Source organism: Garra rufa, chromosome 10 (genome assembly GCF_049309525.1).
Source record: "Garra rufa chromosome 10, GarRuf1.0, whole genome shotgun sequence".
Classification (NCBI taxonomy): Eukaryota; Metazoa; Chordata; class Actinopteri; order Cypriniformes; family Cyprinidae; genus Garra; species Garra rufa.
Window position 1 is genome coordinate 28,339,849 of NC_133370.1, and position 23,987 is coordinate 28,363,835.

Consider the following 23,987-nt stretch of genomic DNA (forward strand, 5'->3'; position numbering starts at 1 on the left):
TCCATAATCCTAAAAATATATATATTTTAATTATCTCCATTATTAAATATGTAGGAATATTAAGATACTAAGCAATAAAGCAAGACATTTTCATCTGTAAAAGTTAAAAAACCCCTTCATGTGCGTGTACAACACACGGAGAACATGGCATTCATGGAAATGTTTTAGACTGAGTCATGGGCTAAACTCACCTGGCGCTTAACGCCATGAATTATTGTTTAAACTATTGCGGACTTGCGTCAGTTATGTTCCATTAGACCTACACTCATAATCAACATCGATAAAGATTTGCAAAACACAGATGACCGTCGTCCACAGCTCTATCACGAGGGTTGCAGGCAGTGCAAACTCATCTCGACTCTAATCTGCGTTCGATTGAGACTTCCTGTGTGTAGCAGCACTGAGAGCAGGCGAGCGCGTAATCAGCACTGCCTACAGACTAGTTTACGCTAACACTCTCTAAAATTGCCGCCTGAACCGACAAAAGTACTCGTTTGGACTTAATCGGGAATGAAAGGCTTTGTTCTCACTATAATGTTGTTGGATAGACGTTGAGTGCGAGAACTAGACCGCAAAGAGATCCTCGGTGCGGGTCAAGCACATCTCACCCGACGAACTGAAAAAGGAGGAGAGGCCAAAAAAGACAACTGCAACTGGAGGAAAAAAGTGTCTACAATCCTCACGGATTGCCACAACGTCGAAGATTATCGTGACATGATGGCTACGGAGGAACTCTACGAGGTGAATGTCGGCGATTTTGCCGTTCGTGCCTGTTTAGACGCAGTTAATCGATTATATTTGTGTGTAGTTGCACATATACGACGCGTCCCAAGGCTCGTGTGGACTGCACTAGCGAATAGTCTTAACAACTGACTTACTCACTCTAATACTAGTTAAAACTGCATCGGTAGGGTTGCATGCTAACAATATAAACTTGTAGCTTCTGGTAGTGTGAAGCCTGTGTCGTCCTGGTTGTTAGTTTGCGGAGTTTTGTGTGGAGAGATGCTGGTGGAGGCAGTGGATGAGGCGGGGGGGAAGGAAGGGCACTTTGGAGAGTGATATTTCATCAAGCTAGCTGCTAACCATGAGGTCTTTGGGGTGTGATGGACACACCAGGACAGCTGAAAGTCAGCTCAGTGCTGTATGTTGTATTCAGCTCTGCGGGAACTTTGTTTCGCCCTCTTTCCAGCAGGACCCGTGAATTTAGATCCACTTGCAGAGCTTTCAACCTGCTTGGTTCAGAACTAGCCATCCAGCACTGTTGTGTTTTGTGTTATGATCGTCTTTGCTTGGTTTCATTTTCCAGATAGATCACTGTCAAGTTTTGAGGCTTATGTTTTTATGAATGATAGTAGACAGACTGAACCTGGCTTATCCTTTCCTATAAAGAAAGTCCAGTGTCACTTGTTGGCTTGTTTGATGGATTGACATTCAATCTAATGATTTAAGTATAGTTGAGTTTATTCTCAGTTTTTTAATCAGGTGTTATGATGGGAAATCCTTGGATTGATCAATACATATCGCATGTGTATGCTGCATGAATGTACTTGAAGTATTCAGTCACATCAATCTTCTGAATTATGTCATATATATTTCCATCATGTATTGAGAATTGGTCAGATGAAAGATGAGACTCAAGGTTAGAACAGATGTGCTTATTGGGATAAATTCTTCAATTTGACCAAAGGTGTTGCAGTGGTGTGATGAAGGCAACATATCTATTTAAACATGTTTGACCAGTTTATAAAGACCTGTATGATTAATGTCCCCATTTTAAACACCTTGATAATACTGTCCTTTCAGCTGACGATACCAGAACTCTTAGTCATGATCCATTTCTATGTGTTTTCAACGTATGGTGCTTTTTGGTTGTGGCTGCTTGGGCTAATTGTTTCTTTTCAACTGTTTGCACCCCAAATGTTGACTCATGTCTAATTTTATGAAACTAAAAGTATGGTGCTGGCTTTATTAAAATCGAGTCAGGTCTTTATTTCTTTTGCCAAATTTGTTTAAAATGTTCTGTTCAATACAAGTTTTTTTATTAACTTTATAGAACACTCTGGTTCTGGATGAAACATCCCGTTCATTTTTTCAGTTAGCAATAACATATTAAAGGCTTAGTTCACCCAAAAACGAAATTCTGTCATTGATTACTCACCCTCATGTCGTTCGAAACCTGTAAGACCTTTGTTTATCTTCGGAACACACAAAGTTATTTTTGATGAAATCCGAGAGTTTTCTGACCCTGCATAGACAGCAACGCAGCTACTATGCTCAAAGCCCAGAAAGGTAGTAAGGACATTGATAAAATAGTCCATGTGAGAACAATTTCTTCTCTTCCGTGTCAGTCTTTCAACGTGTGTTCACGAGAATACCATAATGCATTCGTTAGGTGCTACTGACGCAAGAGCCAGCGTTCTGACGTAGAGCGCCCATCTCTCTTAAATTTCTCGCTAAATTTCCACTAAGGAACTACACAACAGATTAAGCAAAAAATCCACCAATCAGAGAAGCCATTGTTACTGTAGAAATAAGATGACCTCAGCAGTGACCACCCACTAACATAAAGCATTGCAAATAACATAATTCGAGTTGAGCATAACTGTAATAATATTTTGCGATATTAAGTGATAAAGCGATGAAGTGAAATAGTTATATGTATAATTCAAGACATTAAGTCAATTGCTTATACTGTACCATTGTTTCTGATTTGATTGTCATCTTTATTGGGAAATTTTTGTGAAATCCCATTGAATGGGGAAAATTACTTACAGAACCATGGATAATTCCGACTCCCTCATGAATTGGAGAACTTTGCCCTTGTGGTAAATGAACCTAATCAGTAAAACCGTATGTGTATCCCAAGGGCATCTTGGTGCTGAATTATTTATGTTATTCAATAAACTCATATCAGATAGTGTTTTAAAAATTTCAGCATGATTGTTGTAGTGTTCTGCGTTGCTGTTATGAGAAAAGAATAATCTGATTAACACAATTAAGGACAGAAATCGCATGTCCAATGTAAGAAAAGGAACAAGAGCTACACAGTACATTTGTAACTTTAACATCTGTGAACTACAGACTGATGGGAAGAAACGGGAGATGCTTCACCAGAACTTAGACCACATGAATCTGTAAACTGTTGTTCCAAACACTACAAAACAAAGTATGAAATTCAACAAACTGCAGTGAGACATTTATTACACTCTCATAGAGGTGTTTTTGCAGTGATGCCATAGAAGAACCATTTTTGGTTCCCCAAAGAACCTTTCAGTAAACAGTTCCTAAAGGAACCATTTTGAAGAACATTTTAGAAATCTAAAAAACCTTTTTCCACTATAAAGAACCTTTTCTGCATTGGAAAGGTTCTATGGATGTTCAAAGTAGTGTTGTCAAAAATATCGATGTTTCGATAAATATCGATACTGAAATACCTGAACGATACCAATACTAATTTCCCGAAGTATCGATACTAGCCGAGCTGTCACTTTCACTTCTCCACAAAGACGCGTGACCGCAGTGCCTGTCTCATCTCATTCAAGTGAAGCGAATAGTAAGGCGAGTGCGGTGCCCCGCGACCGGCTTTGTTTGATAAAGAACACAGCAGGAGTGCTATCTGGAAATATTTAGAATATGAAACAAACGAACATGGAAAGCCGAAGTACACAAGCAAGCCAATATGTAAGAGTTGCTACAGAGCAGTGCTAACAAAAGGCCCTAACACCACTAATTTCGCAAAGCACCTGAAAGACAGACACCCGAGTCTATATAAAGAAGAACTGTTCTCATTTTAACATTATCATCTGAATCATTAAATAAGATTGCCTTTTATTGTTGCTGATATGAGTGTTGTCCCGTTTTTTACCGTAGTTCGTTAATATAATCAGATTGAGGAATCTTAGACGAGTAAATACCTTAACTGCGGTCAAATGTAAGTTAACTGTGCTTATTTAACTTTATTTTTTTTTAAAATCATTACTTAAATTCTGCAATTTGTCTAAATGTCTATCCAGACAGAGCATTGTTTTTGTGTGTGATGCACGCATGTTTGTTTGCGTGTATCGTTGATTATGAATCCGGCATTAAAATCTGTTCATCAAATAATGTTAATGTATTAACCAGCATTTATGAAAGATGAGCAATGCATTTGTTACAGTATATTTGAATCTTCGATAACGGTAGGTAATAAAAACACAACGGATCATGTTAGCTCTGGTCCAATAAAAAATATTAACAGATATAACTTTGGATTTTAATTAGTTAATGTAGTAGTAAATTATAGTTTAAATTAACTTTAACTACTAACTTTAAATTAACTAAGATTAATAAATGTTTTGGAAGTATTTTTCATTGTTTATTCATGTTAACTAATGTTAACAAATATCTTTTACCATTAACTTAAGTTCTAAGATTAGTTAGATCAGTTAATTTTAAAAGTGTGGTCTAAAAAGAAAAAAAAGTTTACGACCTACACTACCAGTTGTATTTGAACAGCAAATAAAGTATGAAACAAACTCAAATGAAGCTAAGAAGCTGAACAGGGCTGTAGCAGTGTACATATGCATATACATCATTGTCATGTTCTAGACTATATTTATCTTTAAATTAAAAAAGAAATTTACCTCCTTAATATTGTGGCAGTTTTTTTCTCTGTGGTATCGAAAATAGTATCGAATATTGATATTTTTCAAGGTATCGTATCGAAATTAGAAATTCCAGTATCGTGACAACACTAGTTCAAAGTTCTTCATGGAACCATCAGTGCGAGTAAAGAACCGTTATTTTGTATGGATTTGCCATTAAAGGCAATTCTGTTATTAATTTGTCTTCAGAACACAAATTAAGATATTTTTGTTGAAATCCGAAAGCTTTTGACCCTGTGTAGACAGCAACGCAGCGTCCTTACTTTCTGGACCTTAAACGTGGTAGTTGCGTTGCTGTCTGTGCAGGGTCAAAAGCTCTTGGATTTCATCAAAAATATCTTAATTTGTGTTCTGAAGATGAACGAAATTCTTACAGGTTTGGAACGACATAAGGATGAGTAATAAACGACAGAATTTTCATTTTAGGGCAAACTATTCCTTTAAACTTTCTGGGGTGTGTTTTCAATTTCAAGTCTTTTATTGAAATTCTGAAATTCAAGAACTATATGTGGGGTCTTATTTCCAAACTGATGTGATAAACCATAAAGCCAGTAGAAGAATGTGCACATATAATGCTTGAAATGATGACAGAGTCCAGGATAAAAGATGATAAGAGTAAAAGCCCTGCAGCAGTTTCTGTAATTACGCTGAATTCCTCAGGCAGCTTGAATCATTGGGGAATAGGATTTTTAGCTTTGGCAGCGCTCAGCGGTGTCACATTTTTACTTCCAGTAAACAGTAATATCCCCTAATGCAAAAGTAGTGCAGTAAAGTAAAAATAATCATTTCTCTGAAGTTAGTAAGCCAACTTACAAGTTAGTATTTTGGACTTTTTGTATATGCAAAGATTAGGTTATATATGAGATTAGGAAAAAATAACCTATTTTTTTCTTATAGCAATAAAAAAATCTTACATTTAAGTTTCATTTGAGTCATTGTTTGGCTTTTGAAACAAGATTGATGTTCCCAAGTGTGAATAGGTCTGGGAAGTGATTCAGTATTGCTTTAAATCCTTACCAGAGCTGAAGTCTTTTCCAGACTGTAAACTGTAAATAGTTCTCATGAGGAGGGTTGTTGAAAACACATTTCATTCAGAACTAACTAAAACATTAATGAATCTTGACATTAGTCAATATGTTAAGATGACATTATTTGTCTAGTATTATGAGTCATGACCATTTACTTTGTTACAATACTGTGTTTCTTTCAATGATAACATAGATCTATTGTTTGTCCTAAACCTCAGTTCAGTTAAGTTTAATATTATAATAATAATAGTTAGCCTTTTTGATTCAGACTTTGTCCGACTACTACACGCAATAGGCAAGACTTACAAAGCTGATACAAAAAGGATTAGATGAGGCAAGATTTGTTTGCAAGTCAGTCAAGTTCTTCCACACCAGACTTTGGCATTTGCTTCTGGAATAACCAGACCCAATAATTAGAAGAGCCTTATAGTATGTTGTTATTAGGGATGTGCAAAGCTAGGTGACTAGTCGATTAAACAGAACTGCTGATACTAGTCCACCAGTTGAAATTTAGTATTTTTAGTGTTATGTTTTAAAATAATACATTATTTTTAAAAGTGGGCGTCGTGGAGAAGAAATTAATTTCATTTCATCTCAGACATTGCATGCATGCATTTTCTTCGTTTTAACTCACTTTTAACTGTGGTCTTAGAGAAATGTCTGCTTGGAAAACAAGCAAGGTGTCGGAGCAACATTATGAATAAAAGGAAACTGACTTTCTTCAGAAAGGTTTTGTTGATATTTTTTCATTTTTTCATGTTATGTCATATAATGCCTAATAAAATAGTGTTTACATGTATAGCGACATTTAAGACACACTTTTTTGAGCGTTAAATAATGGCGCAAATTCCAGAAAATTGACGCAGAAATTTTAGTAAATCGCATTGCATAATTAATTTTAATAATTGTGCATCTGAAAATGCATATTCAGTAAGGTCATGGGTAAAAATAACTCTGTCCACGCCTTGTCCTGCTCGTCTTTATTAAATCCTGACTGTACTATATTAATCCCAAAAGACAGTTTGCTCTGGTGCAAGCTGTTAGTAAATCTGGCCCTAATTTAGATAAAAAGATGGAATTATTTCATATGGATCACATATAGAAAAATGTAGACATTTTCTGTAAAGCTTCATATACAAAAAAAAAATTAAATTGAATTGAATTGAAAATATACACACACTGTTTTTGATTGTTTAGACTAGTGATGCTCCGATTGGTCGGTCACCGATCATGATCAGCCGATATTGGCTAAAAATAGCTTGATCGGCGAATCCCAAAAGTGGCGATCAAAAAAGCCGATCACTTGTAAACAACAGCAGAGCGGAGCTTACCAGTGGCAACATGAGTTCTCCCGTCTAGAAGTTTTTCAAAGTGTCCGATAAAGAGGTGGTTCTTCAAGATCTTGGCTGTAGCCTATTTCAACAGTTTTTTTTTTCAATATAGTTAATTTAGAGGTAGTTTCATTTCTACAAATGGTGCAAACTCTGCTAGATTATAGATAAAAGATTCCCATTCCCCTGCCATTCTGTGATCGGCAATCGGCAGATCATGATCTTGGTGTTCGGTAATCGGTGATCGGCCCCAAAAATGCTGATTGGAGCATCTCTAGTTTAGAGAAAATTTAGTTAAAGAGCAGGGTGGGTTTTGTTGTGAAAACCTGGCAGCCCTAATGGACCTTCACATAAAGCAATAGTGCTCCAATCCATTCTTAAAATAATGACATAACATTTTGTTTAACACTTATGCAAGCAAATCATGCCCACAGCTAAAGTTTAGATGCTAAACTGTAAACACTTTACAAAACAATAGAGATGTTCAGATACCCTTTTTCCCTTCCCGATACGGATTCCGATACCTGGGCTCAGGGTATCGGCCGATACCGAGTACTGATTCGAAACCTGGGTGTCTATCTGTATAAACCACTGTAGATACTACTAGCCCTGTATGAACTGATAGAATTATTTTATGGTGTGCTTCAGACTTATCCCTTAATAAAACATGGATAAATATATACAGTGAACTAAAGTATTTTTATCATCTGACATACATTTGACAGTAACTACTTCTGGTTTTCTGGCATATATCAGCGCTGTTTATAACAAAGAATTCTGGCCAGAATTTGAAAAATTCTAATTGTATCTTGCAGAACCCTTATTCATTTGTTCAGCAAATTCAAACGCTTCTCACTGGATCTCACAGCAATAACGCCAAATCACCTTTGACTTTGACGCAATATGGATGATATTTGTAAATATGAAGCAACAAAACGACTATTTAAATATGAATTCTGTGTTGATGAATAATGCAGAACCGCGTTTTTTTTTACTACTTGTACTGAAGCATGCATAACACTCGCTGTAATATTATAGGGCTCCAGACTGCGACCATTTTTTTTTTGCCAGAGCGACAAATTTTTGTGAGCGGTCATGCCAGTGCCAGTGCGACCACTCACAAAAATTTGTCGCTCCGGCAAAAAAAAATTTCCAAGCTTTGTTCAATTCATAAGTGCTGCCATTTCTGTTGCATATGAGAAACAACAGACAGCAAACAACACTAAAAGTGAAAATAAACTGCGCTACGTTTCAGCTGTGTAGCTTTGACCGTTTTTATGATTGGATTCCGTGATTTTATGACTGGATTCTGGATTCCGCGATTCCGTAATTCCGCGCTTGCTGCATCGTGGAAATCATAGGGCCCTACATATGAGACATATTACCATTTTATTGGCTGGTTGGTCCAGTCTGAAATACTGCCAAACAGTGGACTGCTAGCACGTTTGTATTTCTTCTTTGCTGCTCTAAACAACTTCCTGTGTTTGCAGTCAGAGCAGCAAAGAAGAACTAACTTCTGATTTGCAGCGTTAAGCAAAGTTAGCGGGCATAACTAGTCTTGTTTATGCTAGAATTTTTTGTGGTCTCGGTGGCATTTCGATTACTAGTATCGGAATCGGAGCAACCCTACAAAACAATAATGGTGGCTACGTTAGCCGAGTGCTAATGTGACTATTTAATGAAACGACAAACAAGTTTGTAAACCAAAATATGTCTAAACTACATTTCTAGTGACGTATATCAGTAACAGGCAAAATATCTGACAATATGACGACTCGTTGAGGTGGCTCTGAGTCGACTCTTTCTTTTGAGAGACGATATCTTTATCATGCACTTTTTTGATTAACAACTTTGCATACTGTTTACATTGAATGATAGCTACGTTACAAACTGCAAAAGAGAGATTTTTTCGAAAACTCATATGACCTGCTCTTAAAAAAATGTCTGTTTATACGTCAGTGAAATTAGCCGTGGTGCACATCCCTAGTTCTTAGATGTACACAATAACAGTTCCCCTTTCTGAAACCGTTAAACGTCATCATTTGACTCTGGTGTTTTTTGGTTTTTCATTTGAAACTGTTAAGAATAAAAACTTTTTCTTGGTTTCCATGGTTTCCAACCCTTACTTTGAATGATTTGAATGAATGTCCAAAATAACAATGGTAAACTTTCATTGTATGGACATAACTGTGGTAAATTTTTTAGACTATCTTCTATGAACCACATAGGAAAGAAAGACATACAAGTTTTAAATCAACATGAGAGTGAGCAAATCACAGTAACTAACACTCCTATACTGCTAGCTTCAAGGTAAGAAAAAATATCTTATGAATAGAGTGGAAAGTACTTTTGATTGTTTGTATTTACTATTGGATTGAGTTATTTATCTAATGCTTTGATAGAAGTTAATGAGGAGTGAGAAGTTGATGATTTCTTCAGGCACCTCAGAAAGCACATGTTTTTGTGTCTCATTCAGATTGGCTACAGTATTGTGAGACCAAACCAGGCCAGCAGATATTTGCATGCCAGGGAACCTGAAGCAGCCGACACTTTTCCTCTGTAGTGCCATTGATGTTGATTGAGGAGTTACACTCTCTGAGTTTCCTGAAGTTCACAAAGAGTCTTTTTGTCACTTTGACATTCACAGTCAGATTACTGTCACGAAACCGCCTAGTTAGAAACTCTTATTCATTTCAACATATAGTCTTGTTGTTACTGTAGATCGTCCCAATTACTGTAGTATCATGAGGAGCTTAACAGGAAGTATAGCCTTGGACTATGACATCAGCCTGTTAAAATTACACTTCTGTCATCATTTACTCACACCTTTCTTAACTGAAAATCTGCTTTAGCTCTTTTAGTGAATTAGTTGATCAGGTTCACAAAACCAGTCTGATGATGATTTGTTCACGATTCATGATTTGATTCACTTATTCATCTTATTAGAGAAGACATCAGTGAATGACAGCTAAAGGTTTGGTGTGTTTGTCCAAAAAGATGTCACATAGCTTCTGAAGACCTCGGTTATTATTAAGTTCTGCCACCACTTTATGATGCTTTAATTATGCTTTTGCAGTCATTTTGTGAAGTGTGAAACCTCCAGCTGCCTTTCATTGTAACCACATTGTACAAAATTCTCTCAGAATTTCTCCTTTCCAAAAGAAAGTAGGTTACAGGTTTGGAACGACATGATTGTAATTGATGACAGAATTTCTGTTTTTGGGTGAGCTATTTCTTCAACCTTTGTGCTGTGCTGAAAACCCTTTATCTAATTTGGTGTTCCCATTCAAAAAAATTGACCAGCCCTTTAAAAATTGCTTCTTTTGTTTTATCAGGAAATCTTTTATTCAATCTTTTTGTCAACTTGTTTTCTTTCAATTAGTACAGGCAATTGTTGGTAATAATATTGCATGACAAGAAATTTATATGGAATTTTTTTGTAGGCCAGACAGTTTTGTCATTTTCAGAAAAAAGAAAATCACGAACACATGGACTCTCACAAAACATGAGGGTTAAAGGATAAGCAGCCAATAAACCATATATAAAAGGGTTATGTTTAATATTAATTGCAAATTAAAGGACTCCATATCTCTGCACCAACATTTAATAATCATGACACTACCACAGTGGGCAATTAAGTGCAGTACAAGGAATAGATCACTTCTGAATGAAAATGTCTTGATCATTTATTTACCCCTATGTCTTCCAAGATGTTAATGTCTTTCTTTCTTTAGTAGAAAAGAAATTAAGGTTTTTGAGGAAAACATTCTAGGATTTTTCTGCATATAATGGACTTCAATGGGGATCTGCAGGTTGAAGGTCCAAATTGCAGTTTCAATGCAGATTCAAACCGCTCTACATGTTCCAAGCTGAAAAATAAGGGTCTTGTCTTGCGAAACGATCAGTTATTTTCTAAAAATAAATAAAGCAAGATGAACTATTACAGAAGGTTCAAATGCTCTCTGATGCTCCAGAAGGAAAAAAGCATTAAGAGCCAGGGGTGTAAACTTTTGAACAGAATGAAGATGTGTACATTTTTCTTATTTGCTTAAAATTTTTTTTTTTTTTTTTTTTTTTTGTTCATTTAGTACTGCCCTTCAGAACCTACAGAAGATACATGTTTCCCAGAAGACAAAATAAGTTCAATTTACCCTGATCTTAAAGTTCAAAAAGTTTACACCCCTGGCTTCTAATGGATCGTTTTTCCTTCTGGAGCGTTTGAACCTTCTGTAATAGTTGCATATGAGTCACTCAGTTGTTCTCAGTGTGAAAAGATGGATCTCAAAACCATATAGTCATTGTTGGAAAGGGTTCAAATACACAAAAATGCTGAAAAATCAAAGAACTTGTGGTACCTGAAGGACTTTTCTGAAGAACTGTTTAGGGCAAACAAGGGACTTATGAGCAACTGTTACTAAAGAAAAAAAACACAGCTGTGGATCATTCAGGTAACAACACTGTATTAAGAATCAAGTGTATGTAAACTTTTGAACAGGGTCATTTTTAAAAATTATAAACTATTATTTTCTCTTATGGACTGTATGTAAACGTCTAAATGTAAACATACTAAGAAATAACATGTGCTTTGTTTGATCCATCCTATTTTGGTAAAATAATTAACATTTTGCCGATTCTACAAGGTGTATGTAAACTTTTGACTTCAACTGAATAATAATTGCTATAACAAAAATATGAAATTTGTACCTCTAATGCTTTAAAAAAATAAAAGTGTATTGATAGAAATAGCTATTTCCTTCATAACAAACTAACTTTTATTGAGTAAATGCTATTCTTTAGTCTTTCAATCTTCGGCATATTGTCATTTTACATAAATTTCACTAAGCCACACTTTATCTGCATGCCCCTCTTTAGGTGGAGAGAATAGTAGGCAAACGGAAGAACAAAAAGGGCAAGACAGAGTACTTGGTCCGCTGGAGAGGCTACGGCTTTGAGGGAGACACCTGGGAGCCAGAGAATCACCTGTCCAGCTGCGTCGAGTTCATTCATGAATTTAATCGGCAACACAGCGAGAAGCAGAAAGACGGAGCTTTACTCCGTTCCACACGCAGCTCTCCCAACACAGCCAGAGGCAACACTAGCATCAACGCCCGCAAACAAATCAGCAGGCCTCAGCAGCCCTCAGCGAGTACTAACACAGCAAAGACCTCTCCACCCACCCTGAGCACACCCTCCACAAAACGGCCTCAGCCAGCACAGCATTCACCGCACAACAGCGATGCGCAGCAGCAGAAGAGTAAGCGTTCGTCTGGCGTGAGTAGTAGTGGCACCGGCGTTACGAGCACAGTCACTGACACGGCTCCAACGGCAGCATCGACCGCTGCTCCCACTGTGAGTGCGCTGCGGCGTAGTATGGACCTGGCTAAATCTGGCATCAAAATCCTAGTGCCAAAAAGCCCAATGAACAGCCGTACTGACACAGAGGAGTCTCCCAGTGAGGCGGCGCATAGTTTAGAGCAGGGAGGCCAAGAGCCAGATGCTGTGCCCCCTGAAGTGGCCTTGTTGGAGAAACCTGCCGTAGCCGTGCGTGTACCAGGAGAAGAGCGGGCTCGTATGGGCACGAGGCCCAGAACGCAAACAGCCCTTCCGCCACCGCAGATTCCCATTACCCCAGCTGCCGTCCGCACGTTAAACGGCAAAGGTAGAATCATCTTGACTTACACTGAAAACATTACATATGTTCTTATGAGATTTAGGAGAGAAGGGTTTAGTTCCAGCCCTGGAAGCATTACAGAATTTGTTTGATTCAGCTGTCCTCATTTAATTTAATGGATTGTGTTTCTAGTTATGGAACATCAAAATAAATACTAATAAACATGCACTTGATAAATGAAAGCAAATGTGTTGCTGCAGAATATCAAGTGATTTTCAAAAGCCGTATGCTCAGTTATCCCAAATATGACAGTGCTAGTTTTCCGTCAAAATGAACTTTGTTATAATGATTTAGGAAATAAGGAAATAATTACATCCTGTTATTTGTCACTTATAAAATGTAACAGAAATGCAATAAAAACAGTAGTATTTTGAAATAATATTATAATTTAAAATAAGTTTTTTTATTTTAATATATTTTAAAGGGTTAGTTCACCTAAAAATTGAACATTCTGTCAATAATTACTGAATAATTAATGACAGAATTTTCTTTTTTTGGGTGAAATATCCCTTTAAAATGTAATTTATTCCTGTAAAGGCAAATAGTATGACAGAGTTTTAGTGCCAATTTGAAAAAAAAAAAAAGTCATAATATCACAAGAATAAAGTCGAAATATTATGAAAATAAAGTCAAAATGTTTTGAGAATTTAAATTAAATTAAAGTTAAAATTAAAGTTATAATAATAAGTTGCCAGGCCACAATTTATTTAAAATTACGAGAATAAAGTTGAAATATCACAAGAACAAAGTCAAAATGTTTCGAGGGAATAAAATCGAAATGTTTCGAGGGAATAAAGTCGGAATGATTCGAGGGAATAAAGTCGGAATGATTCGAGGGAATAAAGTCGGAATGATTCGAGGGAATAAAGTCGGAATGATTCGAGGGAATAAAGTCGGAATGATTCGAGGGAATAAAGTCGGAATGATTCGAGGGAATAAAGTCGGAATGTTTTGAGGGAATAAAGTCGGAATGTTTTGAGGGAATAAAGTCGGAATGTTTTGAGGAAATAAAGTCGGAATGTTTCGAGGGAATAAAGTCGGAATGTTTCGAGGGAATAAAGTCGGAATGTTTCGAGGGAATAAAGTCGGAATGATTCGAGGGAATAAAGTCGGAATGATTCGAGGGAATAAAGTCGGAATGATTCGAGGGAATAAAGTCGGAATGATTCGAGGGAATAAAGTCGGAATGATTCGAGGGAATAAAGTCGGAATGATTCGAGGGAATAAAGTCGGAATGATTCGAGGGAATAAAGTCGGAATGATTCGAGGGAATAAAGTCGGAATGATTCGAGGGAATAAAGTCGGAATGATTCGAGGGAATAAAGTCGGAATGATTCGAGGGAATAAAGTCGGAATGATTCGAGGGAATAAAGTCGGAATGATTCGAGGGAATAAAGTCGGAATGATTCGAGGGAACAAAGTCGGAATGATTCGAGGGAACAAAGTCGGAATGTTTCGAGGGAACAAAGTCGGAATGTTTAGAGGAAATAAAGTCTAAATGTTTAGAGGGAATAAAGTCGGAATGATTCGAGGGAATAAAGTCGGAATGTTTCGAGGGAATAAAGTCGGAATGTTTCGAGGGAATAAAGTCGGAATGATTCGAGGGAATAAAGTCGGAATGATTCGAGGGAATAAAGTCGGAATGTTTCGAGGGAATAAAGTCGGAATGATTCGAGGGAATAAAGTCGGAATGATTCGAGGGAATAAAGTCGGAATGATTCGAGGGAATAAAGTCGGAATGTTTCGAGGGAATAAAGTCGGAATGATTCGAGGGAACAAATTCGGAATGTTTCGAGGGAATAAAGTCGGAATGTTTCGAGGAAATAAAGTCAATGTTTCGAGGGAATAAAGTCGGAATGTTTCGAGGGAACAAAGTCGGAATGATTTGAGGGAACAAAGTCGGAATGTTTTGAGGGAACAAAGTCGGAATGTTTTGAGGGAACAAAGTCGGAATGTTTTGAGGGAACAAAGTCGGAATGTTAAGAGGGAATAAAGTCTAAATGTTTCGAAGGAATAAAGTCGAAATGTTTCGAAGGAATAAAGTCGAAATGTTTAGAGGGAATAAAGTCGAAATGTTTCTACATCGAATTTAAAGAGAATCTAAATTAAAGTTATAATATTTTGAGAGTATAGCTATTTTGAGCATGCAAAGACCCGGATTGAGAGCACTGGGAGAAGTTGCCAGGCTACAATTTATTTGAATATTGCTGTGGCCGCATCATCTTAATGGGATGAGGAAGAGTCTATTAACAGTTTAATATCAAGAATATGATATTTATTAACAGACTGAACAGAACAACTTTTTCTTCAGCTCACACACCCAATAGACATTCCTTTGGGGGGCGCCAGCTCTCTTATTAACCCCTTCTTTAATACACTACAAATATGTGTGGGATTATTAGCAGAAATCATACTCGTGGGGACAGTATGCTTGGAAGTAATATTTTATGTCTTCGATTGCATTTGTTATTTGTAATATAATATATTTGTAAAAATTCTCAGCTTTTTAAATCAGTTTTATAAGGAAATACAAATAATGTGCCGTTCAACAATTACAATGTTATTCAAGCTCTTTAATGTGGCGTGACAGATCGCTGTATTCATGTGAATCAATTCATTCAATTGTTTTCTTTGTGAAAATTCCACCACCTACTCCGCAAAAACAACTGTGGCGTCCAACCTTTTATTCCTCTCATGTATTTAATTAAAAACTACTACAAAACGTTCTAAAGGTTGAAGTGGGCTTGTTATATATAACATGCATTATATTTTTTCTTTTCTGAGGTATATAATGTTAAACAAGCTGTTTTATTCACGGTATAATACAGTAACTGATTGGACATAATATTCAACGTCTTCCGTTTATTATTTGCAGTGTGCCAGCCACCCAGTAATCGTAATAATTTTGTGCTTTGTTGCTTTTAATATAACACAGCTTAGCTTTCAAATTCTTTCAGTTTTACCACGTAATACAAATTATAAATGTGTTTTTCCTCTTTATTTCAAGTTTATAGCAAGATATAAAAGTGAAGGAACATCAGAAAGGCATGGGGAAAAAACAGTATAGCCTAATTTAATGAAACAAATGTTTTATTATTGTAAAGATGGAAATTGGAAAGATGATTGATTCACATGCCACTTAAACTGAAGCAAATACAGCAATCTAACACGCCACATTAAAGAGCATGAAAAGCTGAGACTTTGTAATATCTCCCAGTGCTCCCAATCTGGGCCATTTGCATGCACAATAGGCTAATATACTCTCAAAATATTAGAACTTTAATCTCGTAATTGCTCGTAAAATTAACTTTATTATATTGACTTTATTCTCCTAATATTTCGACTTTATTCTTGTAATTTTTCGACTTTATTCTCATAACATTTTGACTTTATTCTCGAAACATTGCGACTTTATTTTTGAAATATTTTGACTTTATTCTAATAACATTCGACTTTATTGTTGTAATTTCGACTTTAACATTAACACTTTAGTCTTGTAATTTTTACTTTATTTTCTAAATATTTTGGCTTTTCTCTTAATATTTCGACTTTTCTCAAAATATTTAGACTTTATTCTCATAATATTTCGACTTCATTTTCGTAATTTCTACTTTATTTTTGAAATATTTTGACTTTATTCTCATATTTTGACTTTATTCTCGTAATATTTAGACTTTATTCTCTTAATACTTCGACTTTATTCTCAAAACATTGCAACGTTATTCTCGAAACATTAACACTTTAGTCTTGTAATTTTTACTTTTCTTAAAATATTTAGACTTCTCGTAATATTTCAACTTCATTTTCATAATTGCGACTTTATTTTTTAAATGTTTTGACTTAATTCTCATAAAATTTCTACTTTATTCTTGAAACATTGCAATTTTATTCTTGTAATTTCATTTTCAAAATATTTTGACTTTATTCTCTGAATATTTCAATTTTATTCTCAAAAATATTTCGACTTTATTCTCTGAATATTACGGCTTCTCGTAATTGCGACTTTATTCTCGTAGTATTTTGATTTTATTCTAGTAGTATTTCAACTTTATTCTCATGATCTTAGTTTTTTTTTTTCATGGCACAAAAACGTAAAATAGAGATATGATTACTACTCTAATATTTCTATACTTTATTTCTATAATATTTTATTTATTAATTTTTGCTTTTTCTGTTTAATAGGAGTTACAACCCTCATGGAGGCCTCGTCTGCAAATGGAACAGCCATTACTCAGAGTGGTGCGGCAGGAGTGATGAGCAGCTCAGGGCTGACAGGCAAAAGGCGTTTTGAGGACCGTGCAACTTTCGACAAGCGTCTGCGATTCAGTGTTCGTCAAACTGAGAGTGCTTACCGCTACAGAGACATTGTAGTTAAGAAACAAGATGGCTTTACACACATTCTGTTTTCTACAAAGACCTCAGAGAACAACTCACTGAACCCTGATGTGAGTCCAAATATATTACATGTTAGAAATACCCCATGATATTTCAGTCTTTGCTTTTTATAGTTTGATACTCATTCTGTGAATTAAAGTGTCGTATGACAGTAGAAAAAATCTGATGCCATAGTGACTTTGTCACAGAAAGGCACATGTAATGAAAGTCATTTTGTTTTGACTCGTCTAGCCACATTTTGATGTAAACACAGTGTAATTAGGTTTCTATCATATATGAAATTACTCATACTCTGATACTGGTCATTCCACCTTCCCTAATATAACATCACTCAAATGTTTTTTTCAGGTAATGAAAGAGGTTCAGAGTGCCATGGCCACAGCTGCAGCTGACGACAGTAAACTTGTTCTACTGAGCGCCGTGGGAAACGTCTTCTGCTTTGGCCTCGATTTCATCTACTTTATTAGGCGGCTCACGGATGATAGGAAAAAAGAAAGCATCAAAATGGCAGAGACAATCAGGTACAAAATGATCAGAATATAGGTATCTTGACAGGTGTTTTACCACCATATTTCAGTGAACTTTTCCTAGGGCTGCCAACTTTCACACATTCAGCATGACACTCACGCAATTGACACTATTCTCATGCTCTCACGCCACACATTTTCTCACGCAGTCAAAAGCACCCATAGTTAAAACTGTAATAATAATATTGGCGAAACAGATTTGGTAAAGGCTCCAGTTCATATTTGTGTTTGCTCTCTGGAAATCACCAAAAGATTCAATTTACAACGCGTTTTCATAACGCTGAGCAGTGTAGCCAATCTCCTTTTTAGTAATTATCAAGGAAGGGCTATTTGTGCACTTCTAGGCTACATGTAATCCATTCAGAATTTGAATAAAAGTTTTGTTTTTCCGGCCATATCCTCTGTACAAGCAGCAACATTTCGGGAGTGAACTCCCAGTAACGCTCTTCACATCAGCATAATTTTAAACATTTTAATGGGCAAATGGTTGCAGTATTACATTTGATTTACAATGACACACGTTTGTAAACCTTTTTTCACAGAAGCTGGAGTTTTCCATCTAAATAAAAGCTCAACTGCAGTTTTTGCCAAAATAAAAGCGTATAGGTTTATTTTTTGCAAGCAAGGACTAAATTTAACAGACGCACGCAGAAAAATACTGTATGGGCAGAGCAAGCTCTGTGCTGTTTATATGAAGAAAAATAGAAATATTGTTTATGTGAATGTATTTCTGAGGGAAACTGACTTCAGAAAAGTTTAGATGGCATTTTTTCCCCTCTTATCACTGCTGTTCCATAAGCGTCACCTGCTGTCAGAGAGAGAAATTCAGCCTGTGTGCTGTTTTTGTTTTATGTAGGTTTTAGCATAATTTCACAATGCTGAAGTCAGACCATTCTGTTTTTGCTTCAAATGTTGAAATGATAAAATCAAATAAATTAAAAAAGACTGCTAATGTGTGTAGCATCTTTAGTTGTTGTAGTACAGTTTTATGGCTGGTCAGTTTTCTTAAATCATTTTGTTTGTATCATGATTAAAATGGCAGACGTGGCAAAAAGTTTTAGGCCCTATTTGCAAGTGTAGAAATTATGACAAAAGTATTTGTAATTTCCTAACTGTAGAATAAGGTAAAATAATATATCTGTGAAACACTAATTTTCATTCATTTTACAGAATTGTTTTCCAATATTACTGTCATGGGAATAATAATATAAAATAATTATTATCATTATATTCTAATTTGTTTGATTTCCAAATTTACCAGCGTGAGTGTAATTTAGACTGAGACAATATATATTATAACTAAAAAGAGGATTGAGTCCCCTTTAAACCTCAAGAACAAGTCAATTCTCTAGCTTTTTTCTTTTAGTTTCCACATTGAACCTGCATTGGAGCTCTTAATTTTGAACTCTCAAAGTGCACCAGATAGATTAATTTAACTGTAAAATGTACAAAATTGTCTTCAAAATTTCCCCCCTAGAGGGACTGCTGTGGGATTTCTCACTCCAAGCTGAACTCATAAGTTAGCAGCCCTATGTTTCGTAATAGTAGCTGTGTATAAACCAGCTACTAAAAGTGTTTTGTGTTGTTTTCAGAACTTTCGTCAACACATTCATCCAGTTCAAGAAGCCCATCATTGCTGCTGTGAATGGGCCTGCAATTGGCCTTGGAGCATCTATCTTGCCTCTGTGTGATGTCATCTGGGCCAATGAAAAAGCTTGGTTCCAGACTCCTTACACAATCTTTGGCCAAACCCCCGACGCCTGCTCCTCTGTAACATTCCCTCTCATCATGGGAGTCGCCTCAGTGAGTATACATTTACATTTAGTCACTTTGCAGACGCTTTTATCCGAAGCAACTTATAATTGGGGAATACCAGTTATATCAATAGTGTATCAATACTATGCCTCTGTGAGTAGCCCCGTTCACACAGCAATCCCGGGAAATTACCATAAAATTACCAGAATGACTTTACAGGTAAATTCACAAATATGCTGTTTTGCAATATGCAATAGTGTTCTGGCTTTTTGGCTTTTTTAACCAAGGTGTGGGAACCCTGATAATAGTATTGTAACTGCAGAGGCGCAGTTACGATCAAGCAGATCGGATCATCAGTCAATCATGACATGGTGCGTTTACACTTGGCAACATAAACTGACTTCTCTATCTGGGTGACTGATCGGATCTGTCTTTCCCGCATTTGTAGAAGATGGCCCCTGCAAATAGTCAACCAGAAGTGATCAGGGTTTTTTTTTTTGCCAGCTGTGGTGGGGAAAAATGCACGTTCTTTTGAGAGAACTTTAGGGTACTTTCCTCCGTCTTTCTTCTGACAGTTTGTGAGAGAGGGGACGCGGTTTTATGTGATGTTGACCTGGAATGCAGAAGCAATGGCTGGTTTGAGTTTACATTACACTGAGATCCGATCACAATGCGTCCTTGACTACCTCTGGACCAGGGCACGCTGATCAAATAACGTGTTTACACTTGACTTTTCAATGTATATGTGGACAACATCCGGATACAGGTTGCATGTTAATGCCAAGTGTAAACGCAGCCTATGATTGGCCCAAGACTTCATTCGTCAGCATGTTCTGAATTCGTACATGCTCATACGGGTAATCTTGTTCTGCGTTCACACAGAGCACATGACTGGTAATTTACTGGAAATGTTACAACTCCTCATACCGGTAAATTACAGAACAAATGTACAGGTATTTTTGAAAAGGTCCTGTTTACACATGATCTCTTAACGGTAATTTACCAGTAAACCCTCTATATGTGAAAGGGGCTATTGTCTTGTCACACACTATTTCTGCCTTTGTTCAGTCATCCACATACTGTAATTGTAGGTGCACTTTAAACTTGACAGACTTGATGTGAGGTGGTTTAAATGAAATAGTTAATCCCTAATTGAGATTTAAAGATACGGAGCAACAGGATTACAGTTAATCTATCTGAAATATAAATTAAATCCAACATCAGAGTCATAGTTTAAATGTAAACCTGTTTATTTTAAAACAAGGTTTTAAGTTGCAACAGATTTATTAGATAAACATTAATTCAGTCTAGATTTAGTAGTTCACTTCCAGAACAAAAATTTATAGATAATGTACTCACCCCCTTGTCATCCAAGATGATCTTTCTTTCTTCAGTCGTAAAGAAATTGTTTTTTGAGGAAAATATTTCAGGATTTTTCTCCATATAGTGGACTTCTATGGTGCCCCGAGTTTGAACTTCAAAAATACAGTTTAAATGCGGTTGTAAACAATCCCAGCCGAGGAAGAAGGGTCTTATCTAGTGAAATGCTTGGTTATTTTTTAATATTTATATACTTTTTAACCTCAACTACTCGTCTTGCTCTGCCTGAACTCTGTTTTTTTTTTTGGTTCGAAACAGTTAGGGAATGTCGAAAAATTCCTCTTATTTTCATCCTCAACTTCTAAAATCATTTCAAAATCATCCTACATCGCTGCAGAAGTACCAACCCAGTGTTTGAAAAGTGAACATGCAAAGAAGATCAAACACCCTTAACAAAAAAGGTAAAATGGCGATATAGGATGATTTTGAAGTTGAGGGAGAAAATGAGATGGAAGTTTTTCCGACATACCCTAACTGTCTTGAACCGGAAAAAACAGAGTTCAGGCAGAGCACGACAAGATGAGTGTTCGAGGTTCTTCAGGCTGGGATCGTTTAGTGCCTTTTGAAGCTGAATTTAAACTGCATTTTGGAAGTTCAAACTTGGGGGCACCATAGAAAGACTATGATTTCCTCAAGAAACATAATTTCTCATCCACTGAAGAAAGAAAGACATGAACATCTTGGATGACAAAGAGGTGAGTAAATTGCCTGTACATTTTTGTTCTGGATGTAAACTAATCCATTAAAGAGAAAAGATGTGAATAACTTTTAAGAATAACAATTAAGTTTGAAATGACTAATAAAATACACAAGAACAAGGTCAGTAATATTAGACTGGTGGAAGACGGTGTTCACAGATTGCCTATTAATTTGAATTTCTTGTTTCTCTGGTGTCAATGTAGGCTAATGAAATGCTACTGAGTGGGAGGAAGTTGACAGCTCAGGAGGCTTGTGCCAAAGGACTGGTGTCCCAGGTTCTGTGGCCAGGGACCTTCACACAGGAAGTCATGGTCCGCATTAAGGAGCTAGTATCTTGTAATTCAGTTGTAAGTCATCTTTTCATTTGTTTGTTTTTTTCTGGTCACATTTTCTCAATGCATACTGTACATCCACATATTCCCCTCAACCTTTCATATTGTTTTTTTTTTTTCCGTTAATAGCCTCTCATTGTAGCTCATGTGCATTTGATACTCAGCCTTCTTTTTTTTTATAAATTGGAAACAAGCTTAATCCTTAACTGTGACACTTACAGCCTTTAACCCAGTGAGGATTTTGACTCAGTACATCATGTATTTCTAACAATTCACTTCTGTACGAATTCACAATGCATCCACATCCATAAGTCATGTTCTTTCTTTTCCTTTTCTTCCTGATTTTGTTTCCCCTCATCTTATTTGTCATGCCGATGCTGCCGGGAAACACTGAAGGTTCTGCGCGAGTCCAAAGCACTGGTGAGGAACATTAACCGGGCCGCCCTGGAACAGGCCAACGAGCGGGAATGTGAGGCACTTAAGAGGGTCTGGGGCTCTCCTCAGGGCATGGACTCCATACTCAAATATCTCCAGAAGAAAATCGATGAATTCTAAATTCGTTAAATGTCCTACGGGTGTCGCAACCTCCATCCTCAAGTGCCTGATGTTATTTAAACAAGGTTTGTCAGTGATTACTTTTTTAGTAGGATTTTGATGGAACTCCCTAAGAGAGGAAGACTGGCGTGGTCAAACCCGCACTTCGTCCAGGACGTATTTCCTTTTCTTCAGACTGCAGAAAGCAGCATCTCATTCTGCTACACTTGATTATGACTTCAATGCAAAGTTTGTGATAAATCTTGCACTGTGCAGAAGGACAAAATGCCTCTATATGTCAATTCCTGTCATCTTTCTGCTCAATCTGTGTTGTCATATAGAGTTGGGCTACTTTTTGACACACCTCCTATGCAGACTGATTGAGAAAAGATGGATAATGTCAGTTTAATTTAAGAAAGGGATGCATGAGACTTGAATGAGTTGAATTTTGCGCTTTGGTTATGCTACACTAACAGATTAGAATCAAGTCCTTAGTTGGCAGGCTTTTCTTCAGTAGGTACTTTTTTATTCAACAACTAGAGTCATCTCAAGCCTTGAATATTCAGGCTAATCTTGCTGGCATTTACATCGGCCAGCCCTTTGAAGTCATTTTTATGAATAGATACAGTTATATCAAGACGAACAGACACTAGCGGCAACAAAAACAACACCAGTGCTTTGAAATTTAGCATCAGTGCTGTTACATGAAAGCTACCAACTGAACAAGGATCAAGTGAACAAAATGTGGATTTGTAAGGCGCTGGCTTAGTAGGAATTAACAGTTATCTGTATCAAAGTTAACTTTTGTATGTTTCGCTGGCTTAATTTTAAAAGTTTTCTGCTTAGTTTCATTTGTATGCTTACAGACTTGTTTTGGAGTAAGATACCACCAAATAATTTTGATGTAAATGTTGTTGACTCAATATTTCTAATTTAATAACTTATGACTTTATGAATGAGGACTGTTCCTCTTGAGTCAATTAAGGATGCTGGCGTTTTAAATATGCATCCTTTTTTTTTCTTCTGGTTCAAACGGACTGGACTGCTGTATCATCAGAAGAGCCCTGGAGATTCAACGACCATCTCTTTAATTCTACTGAAATCCATCCCAAAAATCTGTAGTGACTAGCTAGTATGCACTGTCTGTTATTAAATAGAGTGGCTTTTTTGTTTTTCATTACAATTTTTTTTTATAATGTGGGTAGGGATGAAGTCAGAAAATGGGTTGCCAGATTGTGGGTGTCCACACAAAATATGACTTTGCAAACATGTTTTTCCCTAGTGCTAAAGTCCTACCTCTTGGAATTCCTAGTTTGATTTTTTTTTAGCAATGAAGCGTCCTGTTCAAATTGTAGTTATTTTCAAAATATCATTTCTGGTACAGATATCTATGCACTATTTCTTTTTCGACTCCAAACTTTTTACTTACAATTGGTCAAATACTTAACACGGAAGAATTAAAGTTCACTTCCAGAAGAAAAATGTACAGATAATGTACTCACCCCCTTTGTCATCCAAGATGTTCATGTCTGTCTTTCTTCAGTCACAAAGAAATTGTTTTTTGAGGCAATTATTTAAAAAATTTTCTTCATGTAATGGACTTCTATGGTGCCCCAAATTTGAATTTCCAAAATGCAGTTTTAATGCGGCTTCAAACGATCCTAAATGTGGTTGTAAACTAGTGACACAATC

The 23,987-nt window shown here is 36.4% G+C and overlaps 1 protein-coding gene across 1 annotated transcript; it reads left to right on the forward strand.

Moving 5' to 3' along the window:
* Positions 1-401: 401 nt before the first annotated feature.
* Positions 402-22,316, forward strand: cdyl (chromodomain protein, Y-like). Its single transcript, XM_073849164.1, has 7 exons — positions 402-741; positions 11,875-12,661; positions 16,856-17,118; positions 17,417-17,589; positions 19,188-19,398; positions 21,633-21,776; positions 22,158-22,316. The coding sequence occupies exons 1-7, from the start codon at positions 715-717 to the stop codon at positions 22,314-22,316; spliced, it is 1,764 nt and encodes a 587-aa protein (XP_073705265.1). The 5' UTR covers positions 402-714.
* The last annotated feature ends 1,671 nt before the right edge of the window (positions 22,317-23,987 follow it).